The sequence below is a fragment of the Vulpes lagopus genome, chromosome 5, assembly GCF_018345385.1.
Source record: "Vulpes lagopus strain Blue_001 chromosome 5, ASM1834538v1, whole genome shotgun sequence".
Lineage (NCBI taxonomy): Eukaryota > Metazoa > Chordata > Mammalia > Carnivora > Canidae > Vulpes > Vulpes lagopus.
In genome coordinates, this window is record NC_054828.1 from 102865191 (window position 1) to 102892510 (window position 27320).

Sequence of the window (27320 nt, forward strand, 5' to 3'; positions counted from 1 at the left end):
AAAAGAAAAGAAAAAAGAAAGCAATGCTCAACATCGGTAGCCAGAAGGGAAATGCAAAGGCCACATAAAGACCACAGTGAGATACTACTACAAACTCATTAGATAGAAAGGCTGTGATTAAAAAGACTGACAATACCAAATGCTGAAAAGAATGTGGAGCAACTGCTTATGGGAATGTAAAATTCCCTCATTGCTTGTGAGAATGTGATCTAGTACAAATAGTTAGGAAAAGAATTTGGCTGTTTTGTGTAACATTAAACATAAACTAGCCATACTACCTGCAATTCCACTCCTAGGTTTTTACCCAGAAGAAATGAAAACATGTCCACACAAAACTTGTTTGTGAGTGTTCATAACAGCTTTATTTGTAATGGCCCCAAACTGGAAACAACCCAAATATCCACCAGCAGGTAAATGGATATACAAATTGTGGTATGTCCATGCAATGGAATACTATTCAGAATTAAAAGGAATGAAGTAGTTATAAAAGCAACAATATGGATGTATCTCAAAAACATTAGCCAAGAAACTAGACAAATAAGAGCAAATAACATCTTGACCTAAATTGTTATATTTTGAGATGTTTTCATATGAGAAAGTACCAAAAATGTGCACAATATGAAGGTAATTTACAGCAAGAAACAAATACACAGCTTATTTTATTTTTTGCCTTTATGTAAGCAGATGAGCAGAAGGCTATTCATTACTTTGGTTGATGTGTCATATATATTTTGGCTAAAAATTATAGGAAGTTGTTCCTCTGAGGGAATCTTTTAGGGGGTGAAGGCAGGGGAATAGCAGTATTGGCTCAGATTCAAACTGGCATCACCATAAACCCTGAATACCAGGGTGGAATGGAGTCAGCCTTTTATAGTTGAAATACAATTTTTTATTCACCATTGTATGCACAAATCCTTGAAAATAAAATTTCTTTCCCTAAAAAAAAAAAAAAAAAAGGATTTCATTTGTTTAATATTCTAGAATTCTAATCTGTCTAATCTTTGACAAAGCAAATCACTGGTTTCCTGAGGGCAATAGTGGTGATTAATGGGGATAGGGCAGAAGAAAACTTCTTAAGGTAATAAAACTGTTTTATATCTTGACTATGGTAATAGTTTTAAGAGTGAATAACTACATAAAATCTCTTCCAAATATCCAATATATATTATTGGATATGAATCATGCCTCAGAGTTGATTTGACGAAAAAAATACAGTCACTACTAAAAATAATCAAATAAAAAATATAGTAACTGAATAATTGTAAGTGAATATTTGTTTTTCAATTGCCTAGACATTTTTCTAAAAGTTAAAGTTTTCTAAAAGTTAAAATATAAGACTGATGGATTTTAATGTAAAAGTACAAAATTGATATGGTTTCAGATTCCACATTGTAACTAACCTTTAAGAAACTACCATTTAGGGGTACCTGGGTGGCTCAGTTGGTTAAGTATCTGGTTTCGACTCAGGTCATGATCCCAGGGTTCTGGGATTGAGTGGGTTGTGGTTCCCTGCTCAGCAGGGAGTCTGCTGCTCCCTTTCCCTCTGCCACTCCCCCTGCTTGTGCTCTCTCTCTAATGGATAAATAAAATCTTTTAAAAAAAGAAACTACCATTTGTTGAGTTTTGGTATAATATCATAAAAGGCTGTTCACTCCATTATATATGAAATGTCCAGAATGGGCAAATCCATAGAGATGGAAAGTAGATTAATGGTTGCCAGCCCCTGGCAGAAAACAAGAATGGAGAATGCTGCTAATGAATGTAGACCTTCTCTGGGGTGAGGAAGATACACTGGAATTTGATAGTGGCAATAACTGAACAGCTCTGAATATGTGAAAACCATTGAATAGTGTTCTTTAAAGGGTGAATTTTATGGTGTGTGACATATCTCAATAAAGAAACAGTACTGAAAAAGATCTACAATTATTTGAATAATTATTAAAATATTCCTCCCTTTTTCAAGTATCTGTGTAAAACTAGATTTTCTTTGTATGCTTTGATCAAAAACAACGTATCACAACAGATTAAATGCAGAAATATATGTGAAAATCCAGCTGTCATCTATTAAGCTAGACGGTTGAGATTTGCAAAAATGTAAAAACAATGCCATTTGCTTCATTCACTCAACTGTTTTTAAAAAATGGTTTTCATAAAAGCACTATATATTATTTTGAGAACCCCAACCTAAAGAAATGTATTTGCAAATTATACACCTTTGCAAAAAAAATTCTTGAATTGTCTTTTACTTGGATTTATAAGTTGTTAAAATTTCTCACTGTACTTGCCATGTTAAATTTCATGATTATAAAATGACTTATTGGCTCAAAATCTGTTTTTTATTATACAGCCCAATTACTTAATGTGTTTTTCCTCCCAACAGGATGTAGAAAATATATTTAGTCGTATAGTAGATATACATGAACTTAGTGTAAAGTTACTGGGCCATATAGAAGATACTGTGGAAATGACTGATGAAGGGAGCCCCCATCCCTTAGTAGGAAGCTGCTTTGAAGACTTAGCAGAGGTAAGTACTTTAATTATACACCAAAAAAAATTCTGCGTAAAAGCTGTACATTTGCATTAAAATTGGAATCTTAATTCTTATTTCCAGCTAAAATCCTGGATATTGACTGCTGACTACTTAGCCGTATTAGTCTGTTCCTTGTAGGCTCATTGTCAACATTTGTCTCTTTATCTTATGAAACACACAAAAAAGTAGTCTCTCATCTATTATAAAAAGCAGATCCCACAGAGGCAAGGCGTTTACACCTGACAATCCATTATCTTTTCTTCTATGACAAAGCTAAGAAAAGTCCATCAATGCCCTTTCATTGAAGAAGCCATGGAAGCTGGACCTGAAGTTAGACTACTTGTGTTCCAGTTTAAATTCTGCTACTTATTAGTTGTATGTGACTGTGGGCAATTTATCTCCAATCTCTAAATCCCCATGTCTGTATTTCTAAAATAGGCATAATAATAGTAGGACTCAGGATTTTTGTGAAAATTAAAGTAACCTACCTAAAATATTTAGCTAATCACCTTCATTACTATAAGCTATGATAACCATACATTATTATTTAGAATAGGAGGAATGAAGTGAATAGGAAAATCAAGACTAGGACCTAGATGATTCAGATGTTATGGGGGTGGAAAAATAGTAACCACCTCCTTGGGTATTCAAATTCTAAAATATATGAATTAGTCCAAATGAGTTAGCATTGATAGTTATTCTGAGATCTTTAGCTCTTACTTCATTCTAAGCCTAAAATCCATAAATACAGGGTGAGTTTGGTAAAAAAAAAAAAAAAAATATTTAAGATTTTCAGGATATTTTGGTAAGCTTAAGTTTCGTTAGGGCCCCTCCACTCTTGCTTCAAACACATAGAAGTCATAAAGTATATTACTTTTAAAAGAAGGAATATACATAACTAGACTCAAAAATAAGATTAGAAATAAACATTCAAGGTAATAAGCTCCGATAGTTGGATGTTCAGCTCTTAAGGACAATGAAGACTAAATGTACTCCATGAAAGTGAGCAAGACTTCTTGCTGTAAAACCCTGATCATAGGAGGATACCAGGGAAATCCTATCAACTTCCTCCCTGCAAGGTTTTATAGGAAGTCGTAGACTTAGGTAAGAAAACAGAAACACTACATTATAACAAAAAAACTTTATTTTTATTTTTTATTTTTTTCAAAAAAACTTTAAAACCTAACAAATTATCCTACAATATCAAGCCGGTACGATGATAGAGCTTACAACCCCAAAATCTGTTACAGAGCAGGTTTGGGTCTGGAAGAGTGATCATAAAGGGATAGGAGAGAAAAAAAGGAAACCAAAAATTAAAAGCCTCCCCCTGAAAAGTCTATAGTACAGAAGAGTACTGTACTATAGACTTAGTATAGTACAGAATATAGAATAAAGTATAGAATATAGGAAAATCAACAATTAGAAAATAAATTCATTCTAGATGAAATTAATTTTGTACAATAGACATACAAAGAGTTTATAAAAGATGTTTAGGATGCTCATATAAATGAAGAAATACCATTTTTAAAGAAGATGTTGTGAAGTAAAAATCAGTGGAAACAAAATAAGAACAGGTAAGTATCGAAACAATTAGGATATTGGGAATTAAATATAATTAAAAACTCAGTATGTAGTAAACATTTGCTAAACCTAGTTTAAGTAGAAAATTAATGAATTGGAAGAAGGAATTAACTAAAAATATGACACAGAGAAAAGCTAAGGAAAAGAAAAGGAAAGAAAAGCTAAGAGTAATAAAGGTTATATCGAAGAGCTTTAATAGCCTCTAATAGGAGTTTCAGGTAAAGAATGATGGAGAAGAAAGATATGAAGAGGTGAAAATTGAGAATTTATCAGAAATGAAGACATGAGTTCCCACCATCAAAAATGAATTCCAAATACTGGATGGGATAAATAAAAATAAGCCTACAGCTAAAAACATTATAGTAAAACTATAGAACATCAAGTGATAAAGAGAAAATCTTAAAAGCTGTTAGAGAGAAAAGAGTATTACTTGGAAAGGAACTACAACTAGAAAAACAGAAGGCTTCTCTTTAACAATAGAAACTAACAGTCATTTGAGTGATATCTTCAAGTACTAAGAGAAAATAGAATTTTCTGCCCAATTAGACTTCTCTTCAAGAGTGAGTTCAAAATTTAAAATAATAAAGCTTGCAGAAGCAGATGTAAGAGATCTTCATGACCTTGTGTCTTAAATAAGACACAAAAAACATGAAAGAAAAAATTGATAAACTGGACTTCATTAAAGGTAAGAACATATGTATCAGTGACCAAAATTAAGAGAATGAAAAGGCAAGCTAGGGTAGGGAGACAATATTTGTAATATCTATAGCCAATGAAGGACTCATGGTGAACTATATGAGGACACTCAAAATACTATATAATTCCATTTGTAGGAAGTTCAAAAACATGTAAACATGGCAATTCTAAGATTTGTGTAGTATTAGAAGTATTAGGCAAGTTCAGTATTGTTGCTACATAAAATAAAAATTGATAGTATTACTATGCTCAGTTATTACCCATTGAATACACATGACATTAAAGGAAAAAGACTCCATTCTAGAAACAAAACTATAAGACATTCAGAAATGTGCCAAATAAACATTCAAGACCAATTAAGAAAATCATAAAATAATTAGATTCATAAAGAAGATCTCAGTAAGTGGGAATACGTACTATGTTCATGTATGGAAATACTCAATAGTATAATGATACCAGTTGTCTCCTAAATAATTTCTAAATCTAGTGCATAGTAAAGTAATCCTAATATTTGGAAGAATGAATGTAGAAGAATGAAGGGACAAAAATTAAAATTCTGAGGAAGAACAAGTTGAGAGGATTTGTCTTGTCAAATTTTAAAATTTATTATGTAGGCACAGTAAATATAAAGTAGTGGTGTAGCTATAAACAGTGCGACAGAATAGAGTACCCTGAAAAAAATATACATACACACATGGTATGTGACTGAGATTACATTATTAATCAGTAGAGAAAGAACAAACGAATTAAAAAATAGTGCTGGGTTAAAAAATACACTGGTTATCCATGTGGAAAGAAAAAAATTCCTTAGCTCACTTCATACCCAAGTTCTCAACAGATTAAAAATCTAAAAATGGAAAGCATACTTTAGAAGTTTAGAAGAGAATATAGGAAAATATGTTTTTGACTTTGAGATAGAAAGGGATTCTTAACAGAGAGTGCATACCATAAAAGATTAAAATTTTAAAACTTTTGTTCACAAAAAGACACTATAAAGTTATGAGAAACCTGAAAGAATGAAATTGAACTTTTTGCCTCACACATTTACAAACATAAAATGGATCTAATGTAAGAGCTAGAATGTCAAAACTCTTAGAAGAAAGCAAGGCTAAATCTTCACAACCTTGGCATTGGCAAAGGATTCCTAGATGTGACACATCCAAAGCATGAGCTACAAAACAAAGAGACATAATTTAGACTTGGGTGCTAACAGGAAGGAGGGAGGTTGTGATTCTAAAAAGAGAAACAAGAGAGGGGCGCCTGATTGGCTCAGTCAGTTGAGCGTGGGTTTTTTTTTTTTTTTAATTTTATTTATTTATTCATGATAGTCACAGAGAGAGAGAGAGAGAGAGAGAGAGAGAGAGGCAGAGACATAGGCAGAGGGAGAAGCAGGCTCCATGCACCGGGAGCCCGACATGGGATTCGATCCCGGGTCTCCAGGATCGCGCCCCGGGCCAAAGACAGGCACCAAACCGCTGCACCACCCAGGGATCCCAGTTGAGCGTGGGGGTTGATCCTGGGTTGTGAGTTCAAGCCCCATGTCGGGTGTAGAGATTACTTAAAAAAAATAAATAAGACCTTGAAAAAAAAAATTTTTTTTTTAAAAAGGTCAATAAGAGAGATGCCTGTGGATAGAAATGTTTCATACTTTACTACATTGGGGTCAATGGCCAGATTGTGATAATTGTACTATATTGTACTATTGGAAAATGTTACCAGGATGGGAAACTGAGTAGTGTGCACACAGAATCATTCTATGTTATTTTTTGTAACTGCATGTGATTCTAAATTATCTCAAAAAAACATATCTATACTATAGAATGTTACAGAGTTTAGAATAAATAAATGGAAGAAACCACATTAATCCAAATGGATAAATCTTGGACACAACTTTGAATGTAAAGTACAAATTGGGGAAGAATAAATACATTATGATATTTATATAAAGTTTGGAAACATTGCCTTATTTCTTGATACATATGTAATTATAAAAACACATGTGGGAATGATAAAATTCAAATTCAGGACAGTGATTTCTTTGGGGATCAGTAGGGGAGGAGATAAACTTGTGAAAAGGAGCTCAGGAGGATCAATTACCACAATACTGTCTTATTTCTTTTTTAAAAATTGAAACATATATAAAATGTTCAACTTTTTTGAGCTAAATGATGAATATAGTTATGTTAGGTTGTTCTCTGTACATTTCAGTGTTTAGAATATTCTACATTTTTAATCATTAATACACAATGACATTGATAATTTAAAAAATAAAAGTATTAACTTTTAACTAGTAAACTAATCATAAAATGATCTATTAACTAGTACAAGGATTCCTAGAAGTGCTTGCAATTCTAAAAATTGACCATCTAGAATTAAACTGATGAGCAGTTCGGTTCCTAGTTATGTGTTGGTTTTTTCTTTCTTGAAATTAGCTATTTTAGAATGATAATACTGGGTACAGCATACTCAGTGCTTACTATGTGCATGACAGTAAGCATTTGTTTGTAAGCATTTTGCATATATCTCGTTTGATTTCTAAAACAATCCCTTGAAAGTAGATATTATCCACTTTCCAGTGAACAACCTGGCTTAGTTTATCAGAGCTCCCACAGCTAATAAGTAGTACAATCAGAATTGGAATCTGGATCTCTGAGACTCTAAAATTATGCTTTTAAGCCACTTCAGTGTATAGCCTTTACTTTATATATAGCTGTCATACAAATTCTGTAGTAAATTAGAGTTTATCGAAAGAGAGCGAGGGTAAATATTATCTGCTAAGCAAGAGGATTTCTAGAGTTCAAGAGACCCAAGATAAAAGTTTCAAGTCACATTTTTATTCCTCTCTCCCATCTACTCTGTTCACACCTGACTCCTTTCTGTTATTTTTGTTGAGACTTTACTATTCATTCTTGTAAAATCTACAATGGACTGCAATTTCCAGTGTTATATTATCATAGAGATTTACAGTTGGGAAAGTGGTTGAAGGAGTTGAAATTGGGAAATTAATAAGGAGCCAGTTCAAGGAATTCAAGATGACTTAGAACTTTATGTGCACATAGAACTTTGTGTATTTCACAAAGAGTAGAGCTTGGGTCTTTTGATTTCTGATCTTGTATTGTTATTATTCAATTTTTTGTTTAAAAAAATCTGAAAAACATTAAGGGTAATGAATATAAATATCATTTGTGCTGTCAGCCCCTCTTCCTTCTGTACTCCACTAGATGTCCTCTTCCTCTTTCTGGAATTCCCCATCCTAGAAATGAGCTCTTGTTAGAATCTACAGCACAGTTCTCCTAAGGTTTTTGGTTTTGTTTTGTTTTGTTTTAAACCAGGAATAAGGCATAGGATGGCTCCTGCTAAAATCAAGACACTGATTCTCTTTCCCTCAGGAATCATCAAAACCAATAGATTGTACTCTTTTAGACCTAACCGTTAAATTTTTTTTGTTTATTAATGGTTGATTGATTATAGTAAAATTTTCGGCAATTTGGATTAAACTCATGTTTGTGAAAACTGATGATACAAACTGTTTACCTCTGGCTTAAAGAATGTGAAAGTAAAAGTCTACCACTAAGAAACAGCCATGAGAAAATAAATGTTAGGCACCCATATTCTAAGGGTTTATATTTTACTTCATTGTTGATATCTGTATTCGTTGTTGTTGAAGCTTAACTGTGTTTTCCAGAACCATAAGTCTTGCCATTCTTATGACCACTTTTGTTGATAATGCTCTACTAGAATCCTTGTCATAACATATAAGGATGCCATTATTCATCAGAAAGAACTGATTTACTTACTCTCTTACTGGAGAATATTAAACTTATCCTATTAAAATTATAATTAATAGCCATGTAATTTTGTTTGGAGGCTTTAAAAGAAGTATATAATTGTGCTAGCTTAGCTGTACTCATAATTTAATCTTTCTGTGTTTCTGGTGGTGGTTATTTATGTTTTAACTTAGAGAAAGATTATTTATCTTTTTCATTCTTTATTTTCTAAGGAACTGGCATTTGATCCATATGAATCATATGCTCGAGATATTTTACGGCCTGGTTTTCATGATCGTTTCCTTAGTCAGTTATCAAAGCCTGGAGCAGCACTCTATTTACAGGTATAGTAATTTAAATAAAGATATATGATATCTGAAAAGTAAACTTAAAAAAAATTAATTACTTTGTTTTTTAGTCAATAGGCGAAGGTTTCAAAGAAGCTGTTCAGTATGTTTTACCCAGGCTACTTCTAGCCCCTGTTTACCACTGTCTACATTACTTTGAACTTTTGAAGGTAAGAAGACTCTTACTGCTATTTATAAAACATGCAGATGTGATGCAGTTTTTTTCCTACCAATTTATTTGTGAATTACTATGTGAGCACCCATGAACATTAGTCTATATCTAATTGCTTTTTCTAGTTAAGAATAAAATGTAAATGAATCTGCAAAAAATTCTATATTTTCTCTAGTTTTAATAGTGAATTTTAAAGCAATCATCAGATATTTTTATCTTGTGCCCTTTTTGCTTACATGGCATAAAAAATATTTTTTTCAAACTGTTTAACATTACTTTAGAGTGAACTATGTATAATCCCAGTAAAAATTTCTTATTTGATCACACAGTTCAAAATACTCGATTTAGGAAGCACTGATAAAAGGATTTTTATTTTTCCCCCCTTTTCCTTTACACACTGAAATTAGCTAAGGAAAAAGGGACTTAGTCTGTATAAGGGTCATTCATTGATGTAGCTCAAAGTGATTTACTTTTAAACAACTTATGTATATGGGATGCCTGGGTCGCTCAGTAGTTGAGCACATCTACTTTCAGCTCATGATCCTGGAGTACTGGGATCAAGTCCCACTTTGGCTCCCTGCATGAAGCCTGCTTCTCCCTTTGCCTATGTCTCTGCCTCTTTCTTTCTGGGTCTCTCATGAATAAATAAATAAAATCTTTAAAAAAAAAACTTACGTATGTATCTAATGACATACATCTCCTTTGGATTGTGGATAATATGTCCTAAAAATCATTTTTTTACAAAAGCTTAAAATAAAGGATGCAATATTAAAGATAATCTGTTTACCCTTAATGAACTAGCCCCATAGAGACAAAATAAGATATGGGTTAATACTAGTATTATTTCTTTAGCTTTTAAAGGAATGTGTGCTTCATTAAGGAAAAATTCTATTTAATATCATGATTTTGTTATGGAGAATTTATTAGCAGAAATTTTGTTTACGATTTGCAGGAGTACATACTAAATTGGACTATGAATCAGTGAATGAAGTCCCAGGCTTTTTACATTATAGTAATTTGGACCCTAGATTTCTCAAGTAGGAATGTCTGAACTGGAGAAGGACCAAAGGAGTTAAAGGATTTAATCACCAAGCAGAATTATAGAGTTCTTAGCTCTCTATTGTAGACTGAAAACAGCATACCATTTAAGGTCTTTGGTATAGACCAAAAACCAATATACTATGGTATAGAATGATTATTTTAAGAGGATGATCAAGAAGGAAGCATTTGTTATACAAAACCATTCTTTACAAATAATTCACTATGACAAACCGTAGTCCTCATGGGATATTTGCAAACAAGTTTATTATATAGAATCCTTGTTCATAATAGTTTGTATGATAATGGGATTTTAACCTGAGACTGTAATGAAATTCTGAAACATTAAAGGCCAGATAAAACCTGGAAACAGTTACTAATTTATAAATAATAATAATAGGAAGCTTTGACAAAGATTCAAAAGGCTGTAAAACCTAATCATCTTAATAATGAAAGAAATTATTTACTCCCCACAAGTACAGGCGATTAAGATTTTTTAATTTGTAAGTTGTGGTAATAGAATTTTTATTAGAAAACATCATTCAGCAGTTTAAAATATTTCTATTGGTTTAAGCACCCTTGTTTGTATTACTACCTAAAGTTCCATTGCAAAATTAGTAGTATATTGAGTGGAAACCTTCTAATTAATCTCACAGACTGTGATCCCTCTTTTTTATTCTGCATTCCCTCTGTACTAATGTATTATTTATACTTATTTTTCAATTTCTAGTTGTTGGTATGTTGCTTAATTAAATATTTTCACTGAGCAGTATTTTCAAAGAATATTCTTTGAGATGCTAGTCCCATGGGATACTTTAAATAAAAAGTTGGTGGGTGTGTATAGTGGTCAAATATGTTGGAGGAGCATTACATCCTTAATTATATACTCCTAGAAATTTTCAGTGTACACTAGAATATTAAAGACTTTGGGGCCGCCTGGGTGGCTCAGCGGTTTAGCACCACCTTCAGCCTAGGGCGTGAGCCTGGAGATCCGGGATCGAGTCCCATGTCAGGCTCCCTGCATGGAGCCTGGTTCTCCCTCTGCCTGTGTCTCTGCCTCTCCTTCTGTGTGTGTCTCATGAATAAATAAATAAAATATTTTTAAAAAAAATAAAGACTTTGTTAAGTTGTATAATAAAGCAATCTAATTGTTTTCTTAGGATTTCCCAAATTAATTAGACCATAAAACCCTTTTATATTTTCTTTATTTTTGTTGAAGTATAATTAACACACAGTGTTATATTATTTTCAGATGTATAATACAAGGATTCAGTGATTCTATATATTACTTAGTACTTATCAAGATAAGTGTACCCTTAATCCCCTTTAACTACTTCAGGGGATCCTCACCTGCCTCCCCTCTGGCAACCATCAATTTGTTCTTTGTATTTAGGAGTCTGGTTTTTTGTCCTCTTTTTCTCTTTGTTGTTCGTTAGTTTTGTTTCTTAAATTCCACGTTTGAGTGAAATCAGATGGTATTTGTCTTTCTCTCACTGACTTATTTCATTTAGCATTATCCCGTAGGTCCATCCATATTGTTACAAATGGCAAAAATCTCATTCTTTTTATGACTGAGTAATACTCTATTGTAGATATACACCACATCTTTATTCATCTATCCTTGGACACTTGGGCTGCTTCTATAATTTAGCTATTGTAAGTAGTGCTGCAGTAAAGATAGTTGTACAGTATATCTTTTCAAATTAGTGTTTTTGTATTCCTTGGGTAAATACCCGGTAGCAGAATTACTGGATTATATTTTTAATTTTTTAAGGAATCTCCATACTGTTTTCCATAGGGGCTATACCAATGTACATTGCCACCAACAGTGCATGTGGGTTCCTTTTTCTCTACATCCTCACCAACACTTGTTATTTTGTGTATTTTTTTATTTTAGCCATTTTGATAAGTGAAAGGTGATATCTCATTGTAGTTTTGATTTGCATTTCCCTGATGATCAGTGATGTTGAGCATCTTTTCATGTGTTGGTGGGGCATCTGAATGTCTTCTTTGGAAAATTGTCTATTTGGATCCTCTGCCCATTTTTTAATTGGATTACTTGTGGGTTTTGGCATTGAGTTGTATAAGTTCTTTATATATTTTGGATATTAACTCCTTATTGGATATGTAATTTGCAAATACCATCTTCCATTCAGTAGGTTGCCTTCTTATTTTTGTTTTTCCTTCACTGTGTGAAAGCTTTTTATTTTGTAGAGACCCAATAGTGTAATTTTGCTTTTGTTTCCTTTGCCTGAGAGACATATCTAGAAAAATGTTTCTACAGGCAATATCAAATTTTTTTAAAGATTTTTTTTAAAAAAATATTTTATTTATTTATTCATGAGAGAGAGAGAGAGAGAGGCAGAGACACAGGCAGAGGGAGAAGCAGGCTCCACACCGGGAGCCCAATGTGGGACTTGATTCCAGGACTCCAGGATCATGCCCTGGGCTGAAGGCAAGCACTAAACCACTGAGCCACCCAAGCATCCCAGATTTTATTTATTTATTCATGAGAGACAGAGAGAGAGAGGCAGAGACATATATGCAGAGGGAGAAGCAGGCTTCCTGCAGGTAGCCTCATGTGGGACTCAATCCCAGGATCTCATGATCACAACCCAAGCCAAAGGCAGATGCTCAACCACTGAGCCACCCAGGTGCCCACCAATATCAAAGAAATTAGTGCCTGTTTTCTTCCAGTAGTTTTATGGTTTTAAGTCTCACATTTAGGTCTTTAATCTATTTCGAGTTTATTTTTGTATATGGTGCAAGAAAGTGGTCCAGTTACATTCTTTTTTCTTTTCCAGTTAAATTCTTTTGTATGTAGCTCTCCAGTTTTCCCAGCACCATTTGTTGAAGAGAATATCTTTTACCTATCGCATCTTCTTGCTTTCTTTGTTGTAGATCAATTGACTATATAAGTGTGCGTTTATTTCTGGGGTCTCTATTCTCTTGATCTGTGTGTGTGTTTTTGTGCCAGTGCCATACTGTTTTGATTACTACAACTTTATAATGTACCTTGAAATCTGGGATTCTGATACATCCAGCTTTGTTCTTCTATCTCAAGATTGCTTTGGCTATTCGGGGTCTTGTGTGGTTCCATGCAAGTTTTAGTATTATTTGTTCTAGTTCCATGAAAAATGTTAGTATTTTGATAGAGATTATGTTAATCTGTAGATTGCTTTGGATAGTATGGACATTTTAACACTATTGAGTCTTCCAATCCATGTGCGTGGAATATCTTTCCATTTGTTTGTGTCGTCTGAATTTCTTTCATCAGCGTTTTATAGTTTTTGGAGTATAGGTCTTTCACTTCCTTGATGAAGTTTATTTCTAGGGATGTTATTGTTTTTGGTGCAGTTGCAAATGGGATTGTTTTCTTAATTTCTCTTTCTACTTCATTATTAGTGTATAGAAATGTAACAGATTTATTGTGTATTATATTAGTTGTATATGTAACTTGAGACCTCACTGAATTTATCAGTTCTAGTAGGTTTGTTTGTTTGTTTTGGTAGAGTCTCTGACATAAAACCCTTTTAAAATATGTTATGAACATTATATTTTTATATTTATATTATAAATATAAACATTATATTTCTGGGGCGCCTGGGTGGTGCAGATGGTTAAGCATCCAACTCTTGGTTTCAGTTCAGGTCATGATCTCAGGGTGTTGAGATTGGCCCAGTGTCAGGCTTTGCACTCAGCATGGAGTCTGCTTGGGATTCTCTTTCCCTCTCCCTCTGCCCCACCCCACCACTGGGTGTGTGCCTTCTCTCTCTCTCTCTCTCTGTCTCTCAAGTAAATAAATAAATCTTTCAAATGTAATACATTTCTGGAAGTTCCTTGTGTTCTCTACACTTCACTAACACTGCCTTAGCCCAGGTCTCCCAGCATGTCTTGCTGGGACTACTGTAGCAGCTTCCTATATGGCCTTTATGCCTCTTAGACCTTTCAGTTTAAAAAGGACAGTTGGTTCCCTATCAACTTCAACACAAATCTAAGTTCTTTAGCCTCTTTCCAGCCTCATCTCAGTACCTAGTCTTAACCCGACTTATGCTTTAGCCATAAGAAAATTTTTAGCAGCCCTGGATATATCAAACCTGTTCAGGATTCCACTTTCCTTTTGTTCCCATTTCCCTTCCCTTCTGTTTCTAGCTTCCCCTTTCATCTAAGAAATTCCTGCTTGTCAGTTTGTTCAAATCTTGGTTTCTCTGTCAAGTTACTCTTGATTCCCTACGCTGATCCTTTTACCTAATGAGTTTCCTTTCTTCATACTTCCTCATAGAACTTGTCCCATTCCTTTTGTCTACCTTGTTATTAGACTGTGTGCTTCACACAGAGTGGGTGAGTCCTAAGTATCTTTGAATTCTTGTGCCTAGTAGTGTCTGGCACTTAGACAGTAAACACTTGTTTAAAACTTTGCAAAAATAAAGTAAGTTTTCCTTAGAATTCCTATAGGTGTCTTATATTTTAAAAGACGTTTAACTATAAATTGTATGTAATTACACTAATTTTGGAAACTTAGAATTTTTTAATAAAATTTACTTATTAGAGAGAGAGTGAGCATGTAAGCAGGGGGAAGGGGTAGAGGAAGAAGGAGAGAATCTGAAATCCCTGGATGGCACAGTTGGTTAAATGTCCAATTCTTGGTTTCCTCTCAGGTCTTGATTTCAGGGTGTTAGGATCAAGCCCCACATCAGACTCCATGCTCTGTGCAGAGTCTGCTAAAAGGTTTCTGTCTCTCTCTCTCTCTGCCTGCACCCCTCCCCATGCTTGCCCATGCTCTCTCTAAAATAAATAAAGAAGAGAATCCCTATCAACTCCTTGCTGAGCACAGAGCCTGACACAGGGCTTGATCCCATGCTCCCAAGATCATGACCTAAGCCAAAATCAAGAGTCCGACATTTAATGGACTGAGCCATCCATGTTCCCTGGAAACTTAGAATTCTTTAAACTTTATAAATTCAGTAATAAAAGTTTAGTCAAGTAATCAAGTAAGTATAAGACTTGAGTGCTCTGAAACTGAAAAATAATACTCTTTTCTGTGAAGTTTAATTTGCTTTATTAAGCAAATTTAGAGTTGTTACTTGGGGACTATGTAAGTATGTTGACCATACAATATAAGGAAAAGTAAGTTTCCCTCAATTTAAAAAAATTGGGTTCAGGGGCATGGTTAGTTCAGTCAGTTAAGCTTCTGCTTTTGGCTCAGATCATGATCCTGTGATCCTGGGATCCAGCCCGACATCAGGTTTCCTGGTCACTGGGGACTCTGCTTCTCCCCCTTCCCTCTGCTGGTTCCCATGCTTGTACTTGCTCTGTCTCTCTCAAATAAATAAAAAAAAATATTTTTTAAAAATTGGGTTCACATCTATACTGTTATATGTACATTAGTGTATTCATTTCCTATGGCTGCCAGAAAAAGGCACCACGAACTGTGTAGCTTAAAAACAACAAAAATTCGAGCTTTAACAGTTCTGGAGACTAGAAGTCCGAAATTAGGGTATCAGCAGAGCCATACTCCCTCTTAAGACTTTAGAGAAGAATCCTGCCACTTACCTTTTGGTGGATCCTAGCAATCCTTGGTAGCCTAGCCCTTGGCTTGCCCATGCCATTATTTCTTTCCTTGCCTCCATCTTCACATGGCTTTCATCACAGCTCCCCATTCTTCTGTTATCTCTGCATCTGCTCTGTCCTCTTTCTTACAAAGGTGCTAAGTCAACAGATGTAGGGCCCACCCTAATCCAATATGACTTCACCTCAACTTGATTCTATCTGCAAAGACCCAGTTTTCAAATAAGATCATATTCCCTGGTACCAAAGGTTAGGACTTGAACACGGTTCAACCCATGACAATTAAGTTTTGGTATACTATAGAATTATACTCATTTTTGGTTTTCTGATTTTCCAGTATATAATGACTTTCTTAAATATATATATATATACACACACATATATATAGTTTTACATTATATATAACTATATATATTGTTTTACATTATATATATAACTATATATATTGTTTTACATTAAGCCAGTTAAGTATCATTTCATTCTGATCTTAGATTTTAAAATTTAATTATAGGGACGCCTGGGTGGCTCAGCAGTTGAGCATCTGCCTTTGGCTCAGGGCCTGATCCCGGTCTGGGGATCAAGTCCCGCATCAGGCTCCCTGTGAGGAGCCTGCTTCTCCCTCTGTCTGTGTCTCTGCCTCTCTCTCTGAGTCTCATAATAAATACATAAAATGTAAGATTTTTTATTTATTTGTAAGATTTTGTATTTATTTAAAAAAATAAAATAAAATTTAATTTTAGTCCCAAAAATTCTTGTGAAATGCTAATGGCTGCAGTATTTTTCAGATAGACTGTAGGCAGGCAAAAAAGAACAGGAATATAAAATTACTAGATCATCTGAATAAGACTAAGTGTATATAATTGGGTTTGGGGTTATCATATATGCTTTCTCTTAAAGGAAAAAATAGAAAATTAAACACTTAAAATCTCTATACCTTTCTTAGTTTTTACTGATAATAAAAAGTACAAGATAGCAAAATAATTGAGAGAAAAAAATGTCCAGGTTTAATTTTAACACATCATAACAACCATGTGTTTTTAAGTAAATTAAATTGAGGACTAACAGAATAGTAAGTATTGTAGTTGATGTTATTTCATTTTAACATTGCAGTGTTTATCTTGATCACAAGCTTTATTTTAGAAAATAAGAACACTAACGACTTTAATCCAAAGGCTCACCTGGTTAGATTCTTGCTATATGTTAAAATGTAACATTTGTGGTGCCTGGCTGGCTCAGTTGGTGGAGCATGTGACTCTTGATCTTGGGGTTGTAAATTTAAGCCCCATATCGGGTGTAGAGATTACTTAGAAATAAAATCTTTTTTAAAAATTTAAAAAACAGAGTTCAACATTAAATTTTCTAATATTCCTAGATTTTTGCATAGCGGACTGATTTGAAGATTGGCTCTTTTTCTTCTTAACATCACAAATATTACAAAAATTATAGCCCCAAATGTTTCAGTACAGGAATTGTGGGAAAGGATTACTGATAAAGATTTAGAACTCAATAATCTGAATGGTACAGTGAGTGGAAAACTTAGGAGAAAAAATTGAGAAATGTTGGGTGCCTGAGTGGCTCAGTCGCTTAAGCATTTGACTTCAACTCAGGTCATGTTCCCAAGGTCCTGGGATCTGTGGCTGCCCTCCCCCCCCCCCCACTTCCGGCTCCCTGCAGGGAGTCAGCTTCTCTCTCCCCCTCTGCCTTTTGTTCTCACTTGCACATACCAGAGTTCTCTCTCTCTCTCTCTCTAATAAAAAAAATAAAAACCTTAAAAAAATTAAAAATTTGAGCAGTGTTAAAATTAAGAGATTTTATCCTCCCAATATATAGCCTTTTTTAAAAAAAAAATGCTACACAAAACAAATTGGAAGAGTCAAATATAAATTGTGGTACATAATACACTTTAAACACCCACTACTGGCCTTCATGTAGTGTGCCAAAAACTCTTTGTAAAGAAATCTGCTCTGCAAACCCCACCACAAACATCTTGGCATACATTTGTTAATGTCTTTGGTTTGCTGCTTTTTCAGTTTGGGAGCTGTACAATAGCAATCATCTACTCTACATCATTTTTTATCTATAATTTTTTTCATTTTTTACATCTGGTTTTACTGCTGTATGCTTCAGACCATTTTCTATACTGCCCATCAACTGATGTTTTAATACCAGCAGTAAGAGAAGATTTAGAAAACATAGCTTCTATAATAAAAATAAGCCCAACAGAGATCTATCTAGCTTCCATTCCCTTGAACTAGGTTTCTAAATTTGGAAACTCTTATCCAGAAACCATGGACTCCAAGCAGTGAGCTAAATGGTATTATATCTGACTACAGATGTTAAATGTCTAAAGTTAAACATAGGGGACGCCTTGGTCTCTCAGTGGTTGAGCATCTGCCTTCAGGATCAAGTCCTGCATTGGGCTCCTTGCTGGGAGCCTGCTTCTCCCTCTGCCTAGGTCTCTGACTGTGTCTCTCATGAATAAATAAATAAAATCATTTAAAAAATAATAAAATAAAGTTAAACATAAGATAGTGTAATTCAATAGCCATTGTAATAATAAATAAACAGCTGACTATTGTACTACTCTAATTTTAAATTTTAAATCAACTAAACTGTGAGGTGCATTTATAATTTTCTCTCTGATAAAAACAGGGAGGTGGTTTTAAAGGTATTTTATTTTCATAAATGTTATGCCTAACACTTTTTAGGGTTGATATCCTATTTAAAGTTTCAAACTCCTTTCCATGCTTCAGATTTTAACTTGCTTTTCCATTATGGTTGCATTTTCTGCCATTTTTTAATTTCATTTTCTCTCCTTCTGGAACTCCAGGTACATTTACGTTGAACTAATTTGTGTTGTCCCACAGATCTGTAAGACTGTTCATTTTTCTTTGTTCTTCAAATTAGTAATTTTTATTAAATCTGTCAGTAGAACTATTAATACCTTGCTTACTCTAAAATTTCCATTTGGATTTTGTTTTACAGTTTCCACAGACTCCCTATCTGTCCACTCAGTAAGACCATGTTTTCCTTTAATTCTTTGAACATGATCATAAAAGCCTCTTTGAAACCTTTCTTAAATCCAACATCTGGGCCCACTTGGAGTCATTTTCTGTTAACTGACTCTCCCCCCACCCCCTCGCCCCTGAACATGGGTCACACTTTCCTGTTGTTTGCTTGTGAACAATTCTGGATTCTATTGTGTTGAGGATTGCTGGGTTTCTTGTTTTGGGATTATTTACTTTGGTTATTTACTTTGATAGGCAGTTCACTTTCCTAGACTCGGCTAAAAATTTCTCTTCTGTATTATGCAGCAGCTGATATCTCTGTTCACTTTCTAGGATTTCTGTGTGTTGCTTTAGGTGATTCTCTTGGGTCTCCCCTATGCATGTATGATTTGGCAGTCAGACAAGTGTTTGGGCAGAGATTATGTTCAGTTTTGGGGGCACAGTCTCTGTGGTTCCCTTATACCCAGGGATTTCCCCTTAATTTCCAGCTGCTCTGTCAGCTTTAAGCTTTATCTCCTGGCACCTGAAACAAATAAGGCTTCAGCTTTCTGCTACCTGAGCTGTGTACATTTGGGGAATAAACCCATTTCTTTAAAAAAAAAAAAAAAAAAAGCCTCAGAACTTCTCCATTAGAGCTCAATCCTTCAAGAGTAGATTCCTCTTTGGTCTCTGCCTGCTTTTTTGCCAGGCTTCCTGGGGTTGTCCGATGCATGCAAAGTTTAGCAAACAGTCAGGTACTTAGAGTTTATTTTCAGATTTTGGGTTTCAGTCCTTCTGCAGTTCATTTCCAGATTTCCCCCTTAAATGTCTTTTTAAACTGTGGTCTCTTTGATCTCTGGCCTGTAGAGGCTTCTTTTCCTCTCATTCTTCCCCACTGTTGTTACCATGAGAGGTTGGGGAAAGCCTTAAATCGCTCAAGTGTGTACATTTGCTAGTTGCAGCTTTTCAAGAATAATTGGTGCTGCTGGCTATGCTTTCTTCATTTTATTTTATTTTTTTTTAATTTTTATTTATTTATCATAGTCACAGAGAGAGAGAGAGGCAGAGACACAGGCAGAGGGAGAAGTAGGCTCCATGCACCGGAGCCCGATGTGGGACTCGATCCCGGGTCTCCAGGATTGCACCCTGGGCCAAAGGCAGGCGCCAAACCGCTGCGCCACCCAGGGATCCCCTGGCTTATGCTTTCTTTTAGATGTTTTCCAGTGTCTACAAATAGTTGTTTTTTACATTTTGTCCAGATAATATAATTATTATCTGTGGGAGGGCTCTCAAGACTTCTTCAGTTCACTACCATTCCTGGAAATTCTTGCATTTTTATAGCTTTTCTGCAGTATTTGTTATGGCTGTGGTGTTTAAAGCAGTAAGAGGGGAAACAGTGTAAGGCTAATATTTGCTAATTTAATTCTGAATAGAACTTGATGGGCTTTCCCTTGTTGATCTGCCCTTTTCAGTTTTTTCCACTCAGCTACTATTAATATTCTAAATAGTTTCGAAAGGATACAAAGGGCCACACTTAATTATCTTAATAAAATTTGTGACTTTTCCTTCAAAAAACTTTGAAAATTTTGCTTTTATTTCCTAGCAGTGAATCATACATCATGTTACAATTTATATTTTAAGCTTTCATTTTTATATTTTCAACTACTGGTTAGTTTAATAAAGCTATTATATAAATTATAATTATGGAAGAACTATACTAGTTATACTATAAATTTACACTGCTTATGCTACAAATTTATGCTGTTTATTCCATTTCTTATGGGGGAAAATGAGAGCTTGGGCTGATTAAAAAGATCAAATTTTATTAACATATTAATATCGCTTATTTGAAATTTTGTGTATTGTAAGAATTATCGGCATATATGAAATCACTACACATAAAATAACTTTTGAGAGGAAAGGAACTGGATTATGAAATGTACTTTCTGACTTAGCAAGTAGTATGAGTAATTGAAGTCTGCAGACCATCTCTAAATCTCATTTTAGTTATGAATTTAATCTTTTTCACCCATACTTTTTAGTTTTGCTGCAACTGTAAAAGAATAGTTGAGGGTCATTGCCTTTCTTGTGCTTAGCCTCAAATGGGATGTGTGAATTATGAGATAGCATACAGTCAGGAGCAGCTGGCTTAATTTGTTGGTTTCTGGAATAATTTGGATAACATTCCATATATTTGTTAACAAAAATAGTAAATTAAATTTTCTATTTGACCATGTATTTTCCACTTTGTAATCTATTCTTAGCATCTTATCAGAGTATACATGTAACCATTCCACAATCAAAACGCGATCCCCATTTAAGATAAAAACAAATCTTTATGTCCCAAATCTTAGAGTTATATATTTCTTGATTGTATATTTTGTCATCCTGTGCATTACAATTCACCTATTTGAATGGAATAGGTTTTATTTGGTGAATATTTTCTTAATAGGTATTTCAAAGTTATATCCGTTTTTTAGGTAGTATATTGAGAAGGTCCTTGAACTGAGGTTCAGAAATCCTGGTTCTTTCCTGCCTCTGTCATCATTTATTAATGGCAGTTCCTTCATTATATGTAATCTCTTATTGGAAAAATTAATTTCTAGAAATAAAAACATGAATTCAAAGATTTTGTTTTTTTTTTAAACAAAAGGAAGCCATTATATGTTTGTGAATTAGTTGAACTCTTTGCAACTGCTTTGTTTCTATAACAGTAAGCCACACCTTTGAGAGTAGCTAGCTTCAATTATTCTGCACCAATGCCCAGTTTAAGTCAGCGATGTTAACGAAAATGCTTATAAGAAAAGTCATTTATTACCTTGAAATTTATTTTAGATGCTTGGGTAATGGTACGAAGGTAAAAATTGCATTTAAAATTTGCCTCAACTATCATGTGACTCTGGGGCAGATTACTACTTCATTAGTAAAGTCTTACAGGTTTGGCATAGACTTTGGGTTTGTGGTTTTTAAAATGTATTTAATATTTTTGAGATAGTGGTATATTCTATATGTGAAATGCTATATAGTTAATAACAGATCAATGACCCAGAACCTTGAAACATTATTAGAATAGAAAATCAGGGATCCCTGGGTGGCGCAGTGGTTTAGCGCCTGCCTTTGGCCCAGGGCGCGATCCTGGAGACCCGGGGTCGAATCCCACGTCAGGCTCCCGGTGCATGGAGCCTGCTTCTCCCTCTGCCTATGTCTCTGCCTCTCTCTCTCTCTCACTGTGTGCTTATCATAAATTAAAAAAAAAAAAAAAAAAGAATAGAAACTCAAATGCATGTCTAAATGGATTTGTTACTTTTTTTTTTAATTTGTTACTTTCATAGCTCTTTTTATGTCTGTCAAAACTGTGGGTTTTTGTATAACTTTAGGTATGTTTGCCTGAATTAATAATATAAAAAATAAAAGGATAGAATATGAAGGACTCAATATTCTACCAGCTCTTTAAGATTAAAAAATTGCCTTGTATCCTATTGACTCAAATATTTGAGTGATTGCATTCTGAAATAACTCAGTGAAATAATTCTCTTTAGTGGTGCTTTTGTTACACCACATAGAATTTTGCCATTTTTCTTTTTTTTTTTTAATTTTTATTTATTTATGATAGTCACAGAGAGAGAGAGAGAGAGAGAGAGAGAGAGAGGCAGAGACACAGGCAGAGGGAGAAGCAGGCTCCATGCACCAGGAGCCCGTCGTGGGATTCGATCCCGGGTCTCCAGGATCGTGCCCTGGGCCAAAGGCAGGCGCTAAACCGCTGCGCCACCCAGGAATCCCGAATTTGGCCATTTCTTAATGCACATTGCTTTCAATGTGAAATTGCTGCCTTGGAAACCTTAACTCAGTAAGGCTAACAGTAACATTTTATTTGTCTCCCAAAATTCCCCCATATGAAAAGTAAAATAGGGACGGGGAGAGTATTTTGAAAGAATGCCCTAAGTACAGCCTTCAGCCTACCAGTTATATCCATTAAGTAAAAACCTGGTAGCTTTCTTTTATGAACACTTGGCTGTTGACTTTCTTTAATCTAGCTGGCCATAGTGAAGAGTAATACTATGGGTAAAAGATACATGAGTATTTATATATATATATGTGTGTGTATATATATATATATATATATATGCATGCTTTGAGGGAGAAAAAGATTTTTTTACCCTTCTTTGTCCTGGGGGTTTATCATGAATAGAATTTTGTTTTACTTAACACAATTGAGATTGAATATTTTTCTAAAAAGTGCAGATTGTGCTTCTTGTTGAAGGTATGGTGAGTTCTTAATATAAGAAATTAGAATAATAAAACTGAACATTAAATAGACATCACAATATGGCATTTACTATATCTGGAATACCTGAGCATTTAAGATATTTTATTAAATTATTTTTATAATGATTTAGGTTTTGAGTAAAAAATATGTTTACTTTTCACAAGTCATCAGTATGTGTATGTGTTATAACTGATTTCATCAGGTGAAATGAAAAGGAATGTGTTGTTGATCTTTAAGGACTATCTCTCAAGAACATAAAATACTTAAAGTAATAATGAATAATTACACTCATTGAATAGTAAACCTTTACTAATTACTTTGAATATTTTGTGATTTTATTTCTCACATCTTTTCTGTTATGGTAGAGAGTGTTTTTAAATGTTGTGTGAAAACTACTGATACGTGTTCTTAACTTTTTCTTTTTGGTATCCAGAAATAGGTTTAGAAGTTTACTGGATTCTTGTCATTTATTGTAACTCATACCTCAGTTAATTGCTTGCTTGAATTATAACCACCTGTTGTATTGATAATTGGTACTTCTTCATGACTCAATCCTTACTAAGTACAGAGTTTCTGTCTAGCATATATAGTATATTTGCCACTCATAGAAAATGTACTTAGTTTCACTAATATGTACATATCTAGTTTTATTCAAAATCTTAACGTGTGAATACTAACAAAGTGCTTCATGATAACTAATGTTACTTCTGCAGTAGAACTACAAAGAAACAACTTAGACTTATCCTGCACATTACCATTTATAAGTGCTTTGATTTTTAATAAGAGCCCCATTAAGTAGGCAGGGCAGGCTTTTTACAAGCCTTGACAGTTGAGAAAAGTGAGACTCAGAAGCCAAGTAATTTGCCCCAGAGTCACATGGAAGTTGAGGCAAAATTGGGGCCTAGGTTTTGTGTCTGCAAGTTCCTCTTCACTGTATTGCATCTTTCTCTGTGTCCTGATCTTCCTAATCATCCTGTTGCTACAATAGTAGTGTTGGATCCAGAAACCTAAGACCAAATTCCATACTTAAGGAGACATCTTATCTATGTGCTTACTGCTGTGCAAATCCTGTGCTGGTTAAGAAGATAATTCATGTCCCTCATTTATCTTCAGTCATATTCAGCTGAGAAACTGCACATTACTGCCTGTCACAAGGCATGACATCTTTTAACACTGGTTTTGCTCTTTTTTTTAATATGGAAAACTTGGTTGCATGTTGATACAGAAAGCAATACATAAAGAAGACACTTTATGACATGTTTAAAAATTTTATTGTGGCAGAAAGAGTTGAATCAATGTTATTCTCATTCTTAAATAAAATGAGCTTATTATTCTTTTTTGTCCAAAACTGTCCTATGGGTTCAGATTTGTCATTTTGACTTTGCAGCAGTTAGAAGAAAAGAGTGAAGATCAAGAGGACAAGGAGTGTTTGAAACAAGCAATAACAGCTTTGCTTAATGTTCAGAGTGGTATGGAAAAAATATGTTCTAAAAGTCTTGCAAAACGAAGACTGAGGTGAATATTTTTACTATTTTAATAATCCTCCCTTTTACCCTGAGTATTCTGGTATAAATTCAGGGATCCCAGTTCCCTCCTCAAGTAAACAATGAAGAAAATAGTTTTAGTGACAAGCTTGGTCTTTCAGAGGAAGTGACATCAAAGCCAAGAGAATTTGTTATTGTTTGAAAAACCTTTCATATTTGTGCATTTTCCTTGCATACTCCCAGACAAGACCTCCTGAGAGTCAACTGGTAAGCTAAGGGAGAGACAGAGAAAAATGTCTTGAGTAGATTTATGTCAACATCATCCTTCTGTCAAAGTAAAATTCGTAGTGTCCTTTATTTTAGGGATTATATAACGTGAGGTATTAATTCAGATAACATTGCTTCCACTTTCTTAATTATAATATGTGCATGTTTGTTAGCTTTAGGATTTGTCCACTTAAACACTTCTAAATAATTTTTTAAGTCTTTTAAATGATTTTTTTCACTATATTGGGCTACTTTTTAATATTTGTCATTCTAAATATTTAGTAGTCAAGGTAGAAATAATCATTCCATAGCTAAATTTATAGAGTAGAATTTTGTCATTACTCATTGTTCTTTTTAGAGCACTAAAAAAAGTCTCTACTATGTTGCTTTAGTTCCTAAAACGGTGCAGTTTTGTAACACTAATATATTTGGAAAATTAATGAAAGCCTTCTCCGTGCAACTTTTTAAAATGTACTTTTATATTGTCCTTTATTTTATGAATTCTAGATTGTCTGTCATCTGTGTACTAATGATGTTTTTTCCTTTATCCCAGTGAATCTGCATGTCGGTTTTATAGTCAGCAAATGAAGGGGAAACAACTAGCAATCAAGAAAATGAACGAGATTCAAAAGAATATTGATGGTTGGGAGGGAAAAGACATTGGACAATGTTGCAATGAATTTATAATGGAAGGAACTCTTACACGTGTAGGAGCCAAACATGAGAGACACATATTTCTCTTTGATGGCTTAATGATTTGCTGTAAATCAAATCATGGGCAGCCAAGACTTCCTGGTGCTAGCAATGCAGAATATCGTCTTAAAGAAAAGTTTTTCATGAGAAAGGTACAAATTAATGACAAAGATGACACCAGTGAGTACAAGCATGCTTTTGAAATAATTTTAAAAGATGAAAATAGTGTTATATTTTCTGCCAAGTCAGCTGAAGAGAAAAACAATTGGATGGCAGCATTGATATCTTTACAGTACCGGAGTACACTGGAAAGGATGCTTGATGTGACGATGCTACAGGAAGAGAAGGAGGAGCAGATGAGGCTCCCTAGTGCCGATGTTTATAGATTTGCAGAGCCTGACTCTGAAGAGAATATAATATTTGAAGAAAACATGCAGCCCAAGGCTGGAATTCCAATTATCAAAGCAGGAACTGTTATTAAACTTATAGAGAGGCTCACGTACCATATGTACGCAGGTAAGAAATATAAGTTGCCTGTCACTTTTATTTTCCTGCTTCCAACTGATTTTCTTTGCTGCACAGGTCATTGTGCCTAAAATAGAAAGCAAACTAACAACAGAAGATCTCTGCATTATTCCGAGTTCATTTTCCTTTGCCTAAAAATACTGCCATTTGTACCTTTTCTGCCACATTTAAATATTTTTTTAACTTTACAACCAGAATTACAAATAAGAAAATAAAATCACTTGGCTAAATTTACCCAATTGGTGGCAGAAACAAGATAAATCATCATTAGGGTCTAAAAACCTTTACCTTTTTTTTTCTTTCTTTCTTCTCTTTCCATTACTGAGATCATAAAGTCAGTAAAAATTTTAGTATAATTCATTACCAGAACTGTGCTGGTAGTACAAATATGCGCATTGCTTTTTCTTAATTTCCATTCCTAAAACTTTCATTAAAGTTTTCAATATTTTTTTTCTGTTTTACAATTGATCACATTTAAGAAAACAGTATTACCTTAGCAGGGCAGTTTTTAAGAGACAAATGCGTCCAAACTACCTAGGAAGATTGGTGGAAGCCAAATCAAATGTAATATTGGAGAGTTTAGGAACAAACATGATTTTTTTTTTTTAAGTAATTCTATTTCTTCTAGTAAAGTAACCCATGATAATCCAATGTTCCTCAACCTTCAACTTCCCTACACGATAGAAAGCTTGGTAATTGTATAATGCTGTAGCCTATGGTATAGTGGAAAGAGCACCAAATCTGGATTTACACCCTCACTCTGTCACAGTTCCCTAAGGTCCCAGACCTCAGTTTTCATCCCAAAAATCAACATCCCAACAGCAACCTTAGAATGTTATTGGAAAGAACAGATCAACAACTATATGCAAAAGCTCTTTGTAAATATAAATGTAAAATTTCAAAGAATGTTTGTATTACAAAGATCTATAAACTCAAATGTATATCTTATAACATAAATGCTCTTTTGAAGTAGTTGAATGTGAACATTAACCTCCATCCCTATACTTCTTGCTTAAATATATTCTTATTTCTAAGAGATGTGTATTTCTAAGGGAGGTGGGGGTCTTTTGGTTTGTTTTGTTTTTTCATTTTTTAAAGTCCTCTAAATGGGTTCTCAGTTCTCTCTGGAAACTGTTCTGGCACCAGTTAAACTTTTAAAGATTACCCATTAACTGATCCATTGTAATAAAGATGAATAGCATTTGATAATATTAATCTGTTTGATTTATTAAATGTCCAGTCAGAACTACTTAAATGGCCTGGAAACTATCAGGGCCTCTTTGCAAAAAAAGTAAAATCAAGTTAGAATATTTTTATCAGTGATATCAAAACACTTTCATTAATATCATGTTTCATTTTCTCCACATGTCTCTGGGATAAATAAGCCAGTTTTGTTTT

General features: G+C 34.1%; 1 protein-coding gene across 5 annotated transcripts in view; it reads left to right on the forward strand.

Annotated features, from left to right (window-relative positions):
* SOS1 (SOS Ras/Rac guanine nucleotide exchange factor 1) overlaps positions 1–27320 on the forward strand; it is a 174847-nt gene that overhangs the window by 112209 nt on the left and 35318 nt on the right. For all 5 annotated transcript variants that reach the window (XM_041757107.1, XM_041757103.1, XM_041757106.1 and 2 more), the window contains exons 6-10: positions 2381–2524; positions 8808–8918; positions 8993–9091; positions 24341–24468; positions 25258–25913. In XM_041757107.1, coding sequence (XP_041613041.1) covers positions 2381–2524; positions 8808–8918; positions 8993–9091; positions 24341–24468; positions 25258–25913 — 1138 coding nt within the window. The remainder of the gene's footprint in view (positions 1–2380; positions 2525–8807; positions 8919–8992; positions 9092–24340; positions 24469–25257; positions 25914–27320) is intronic.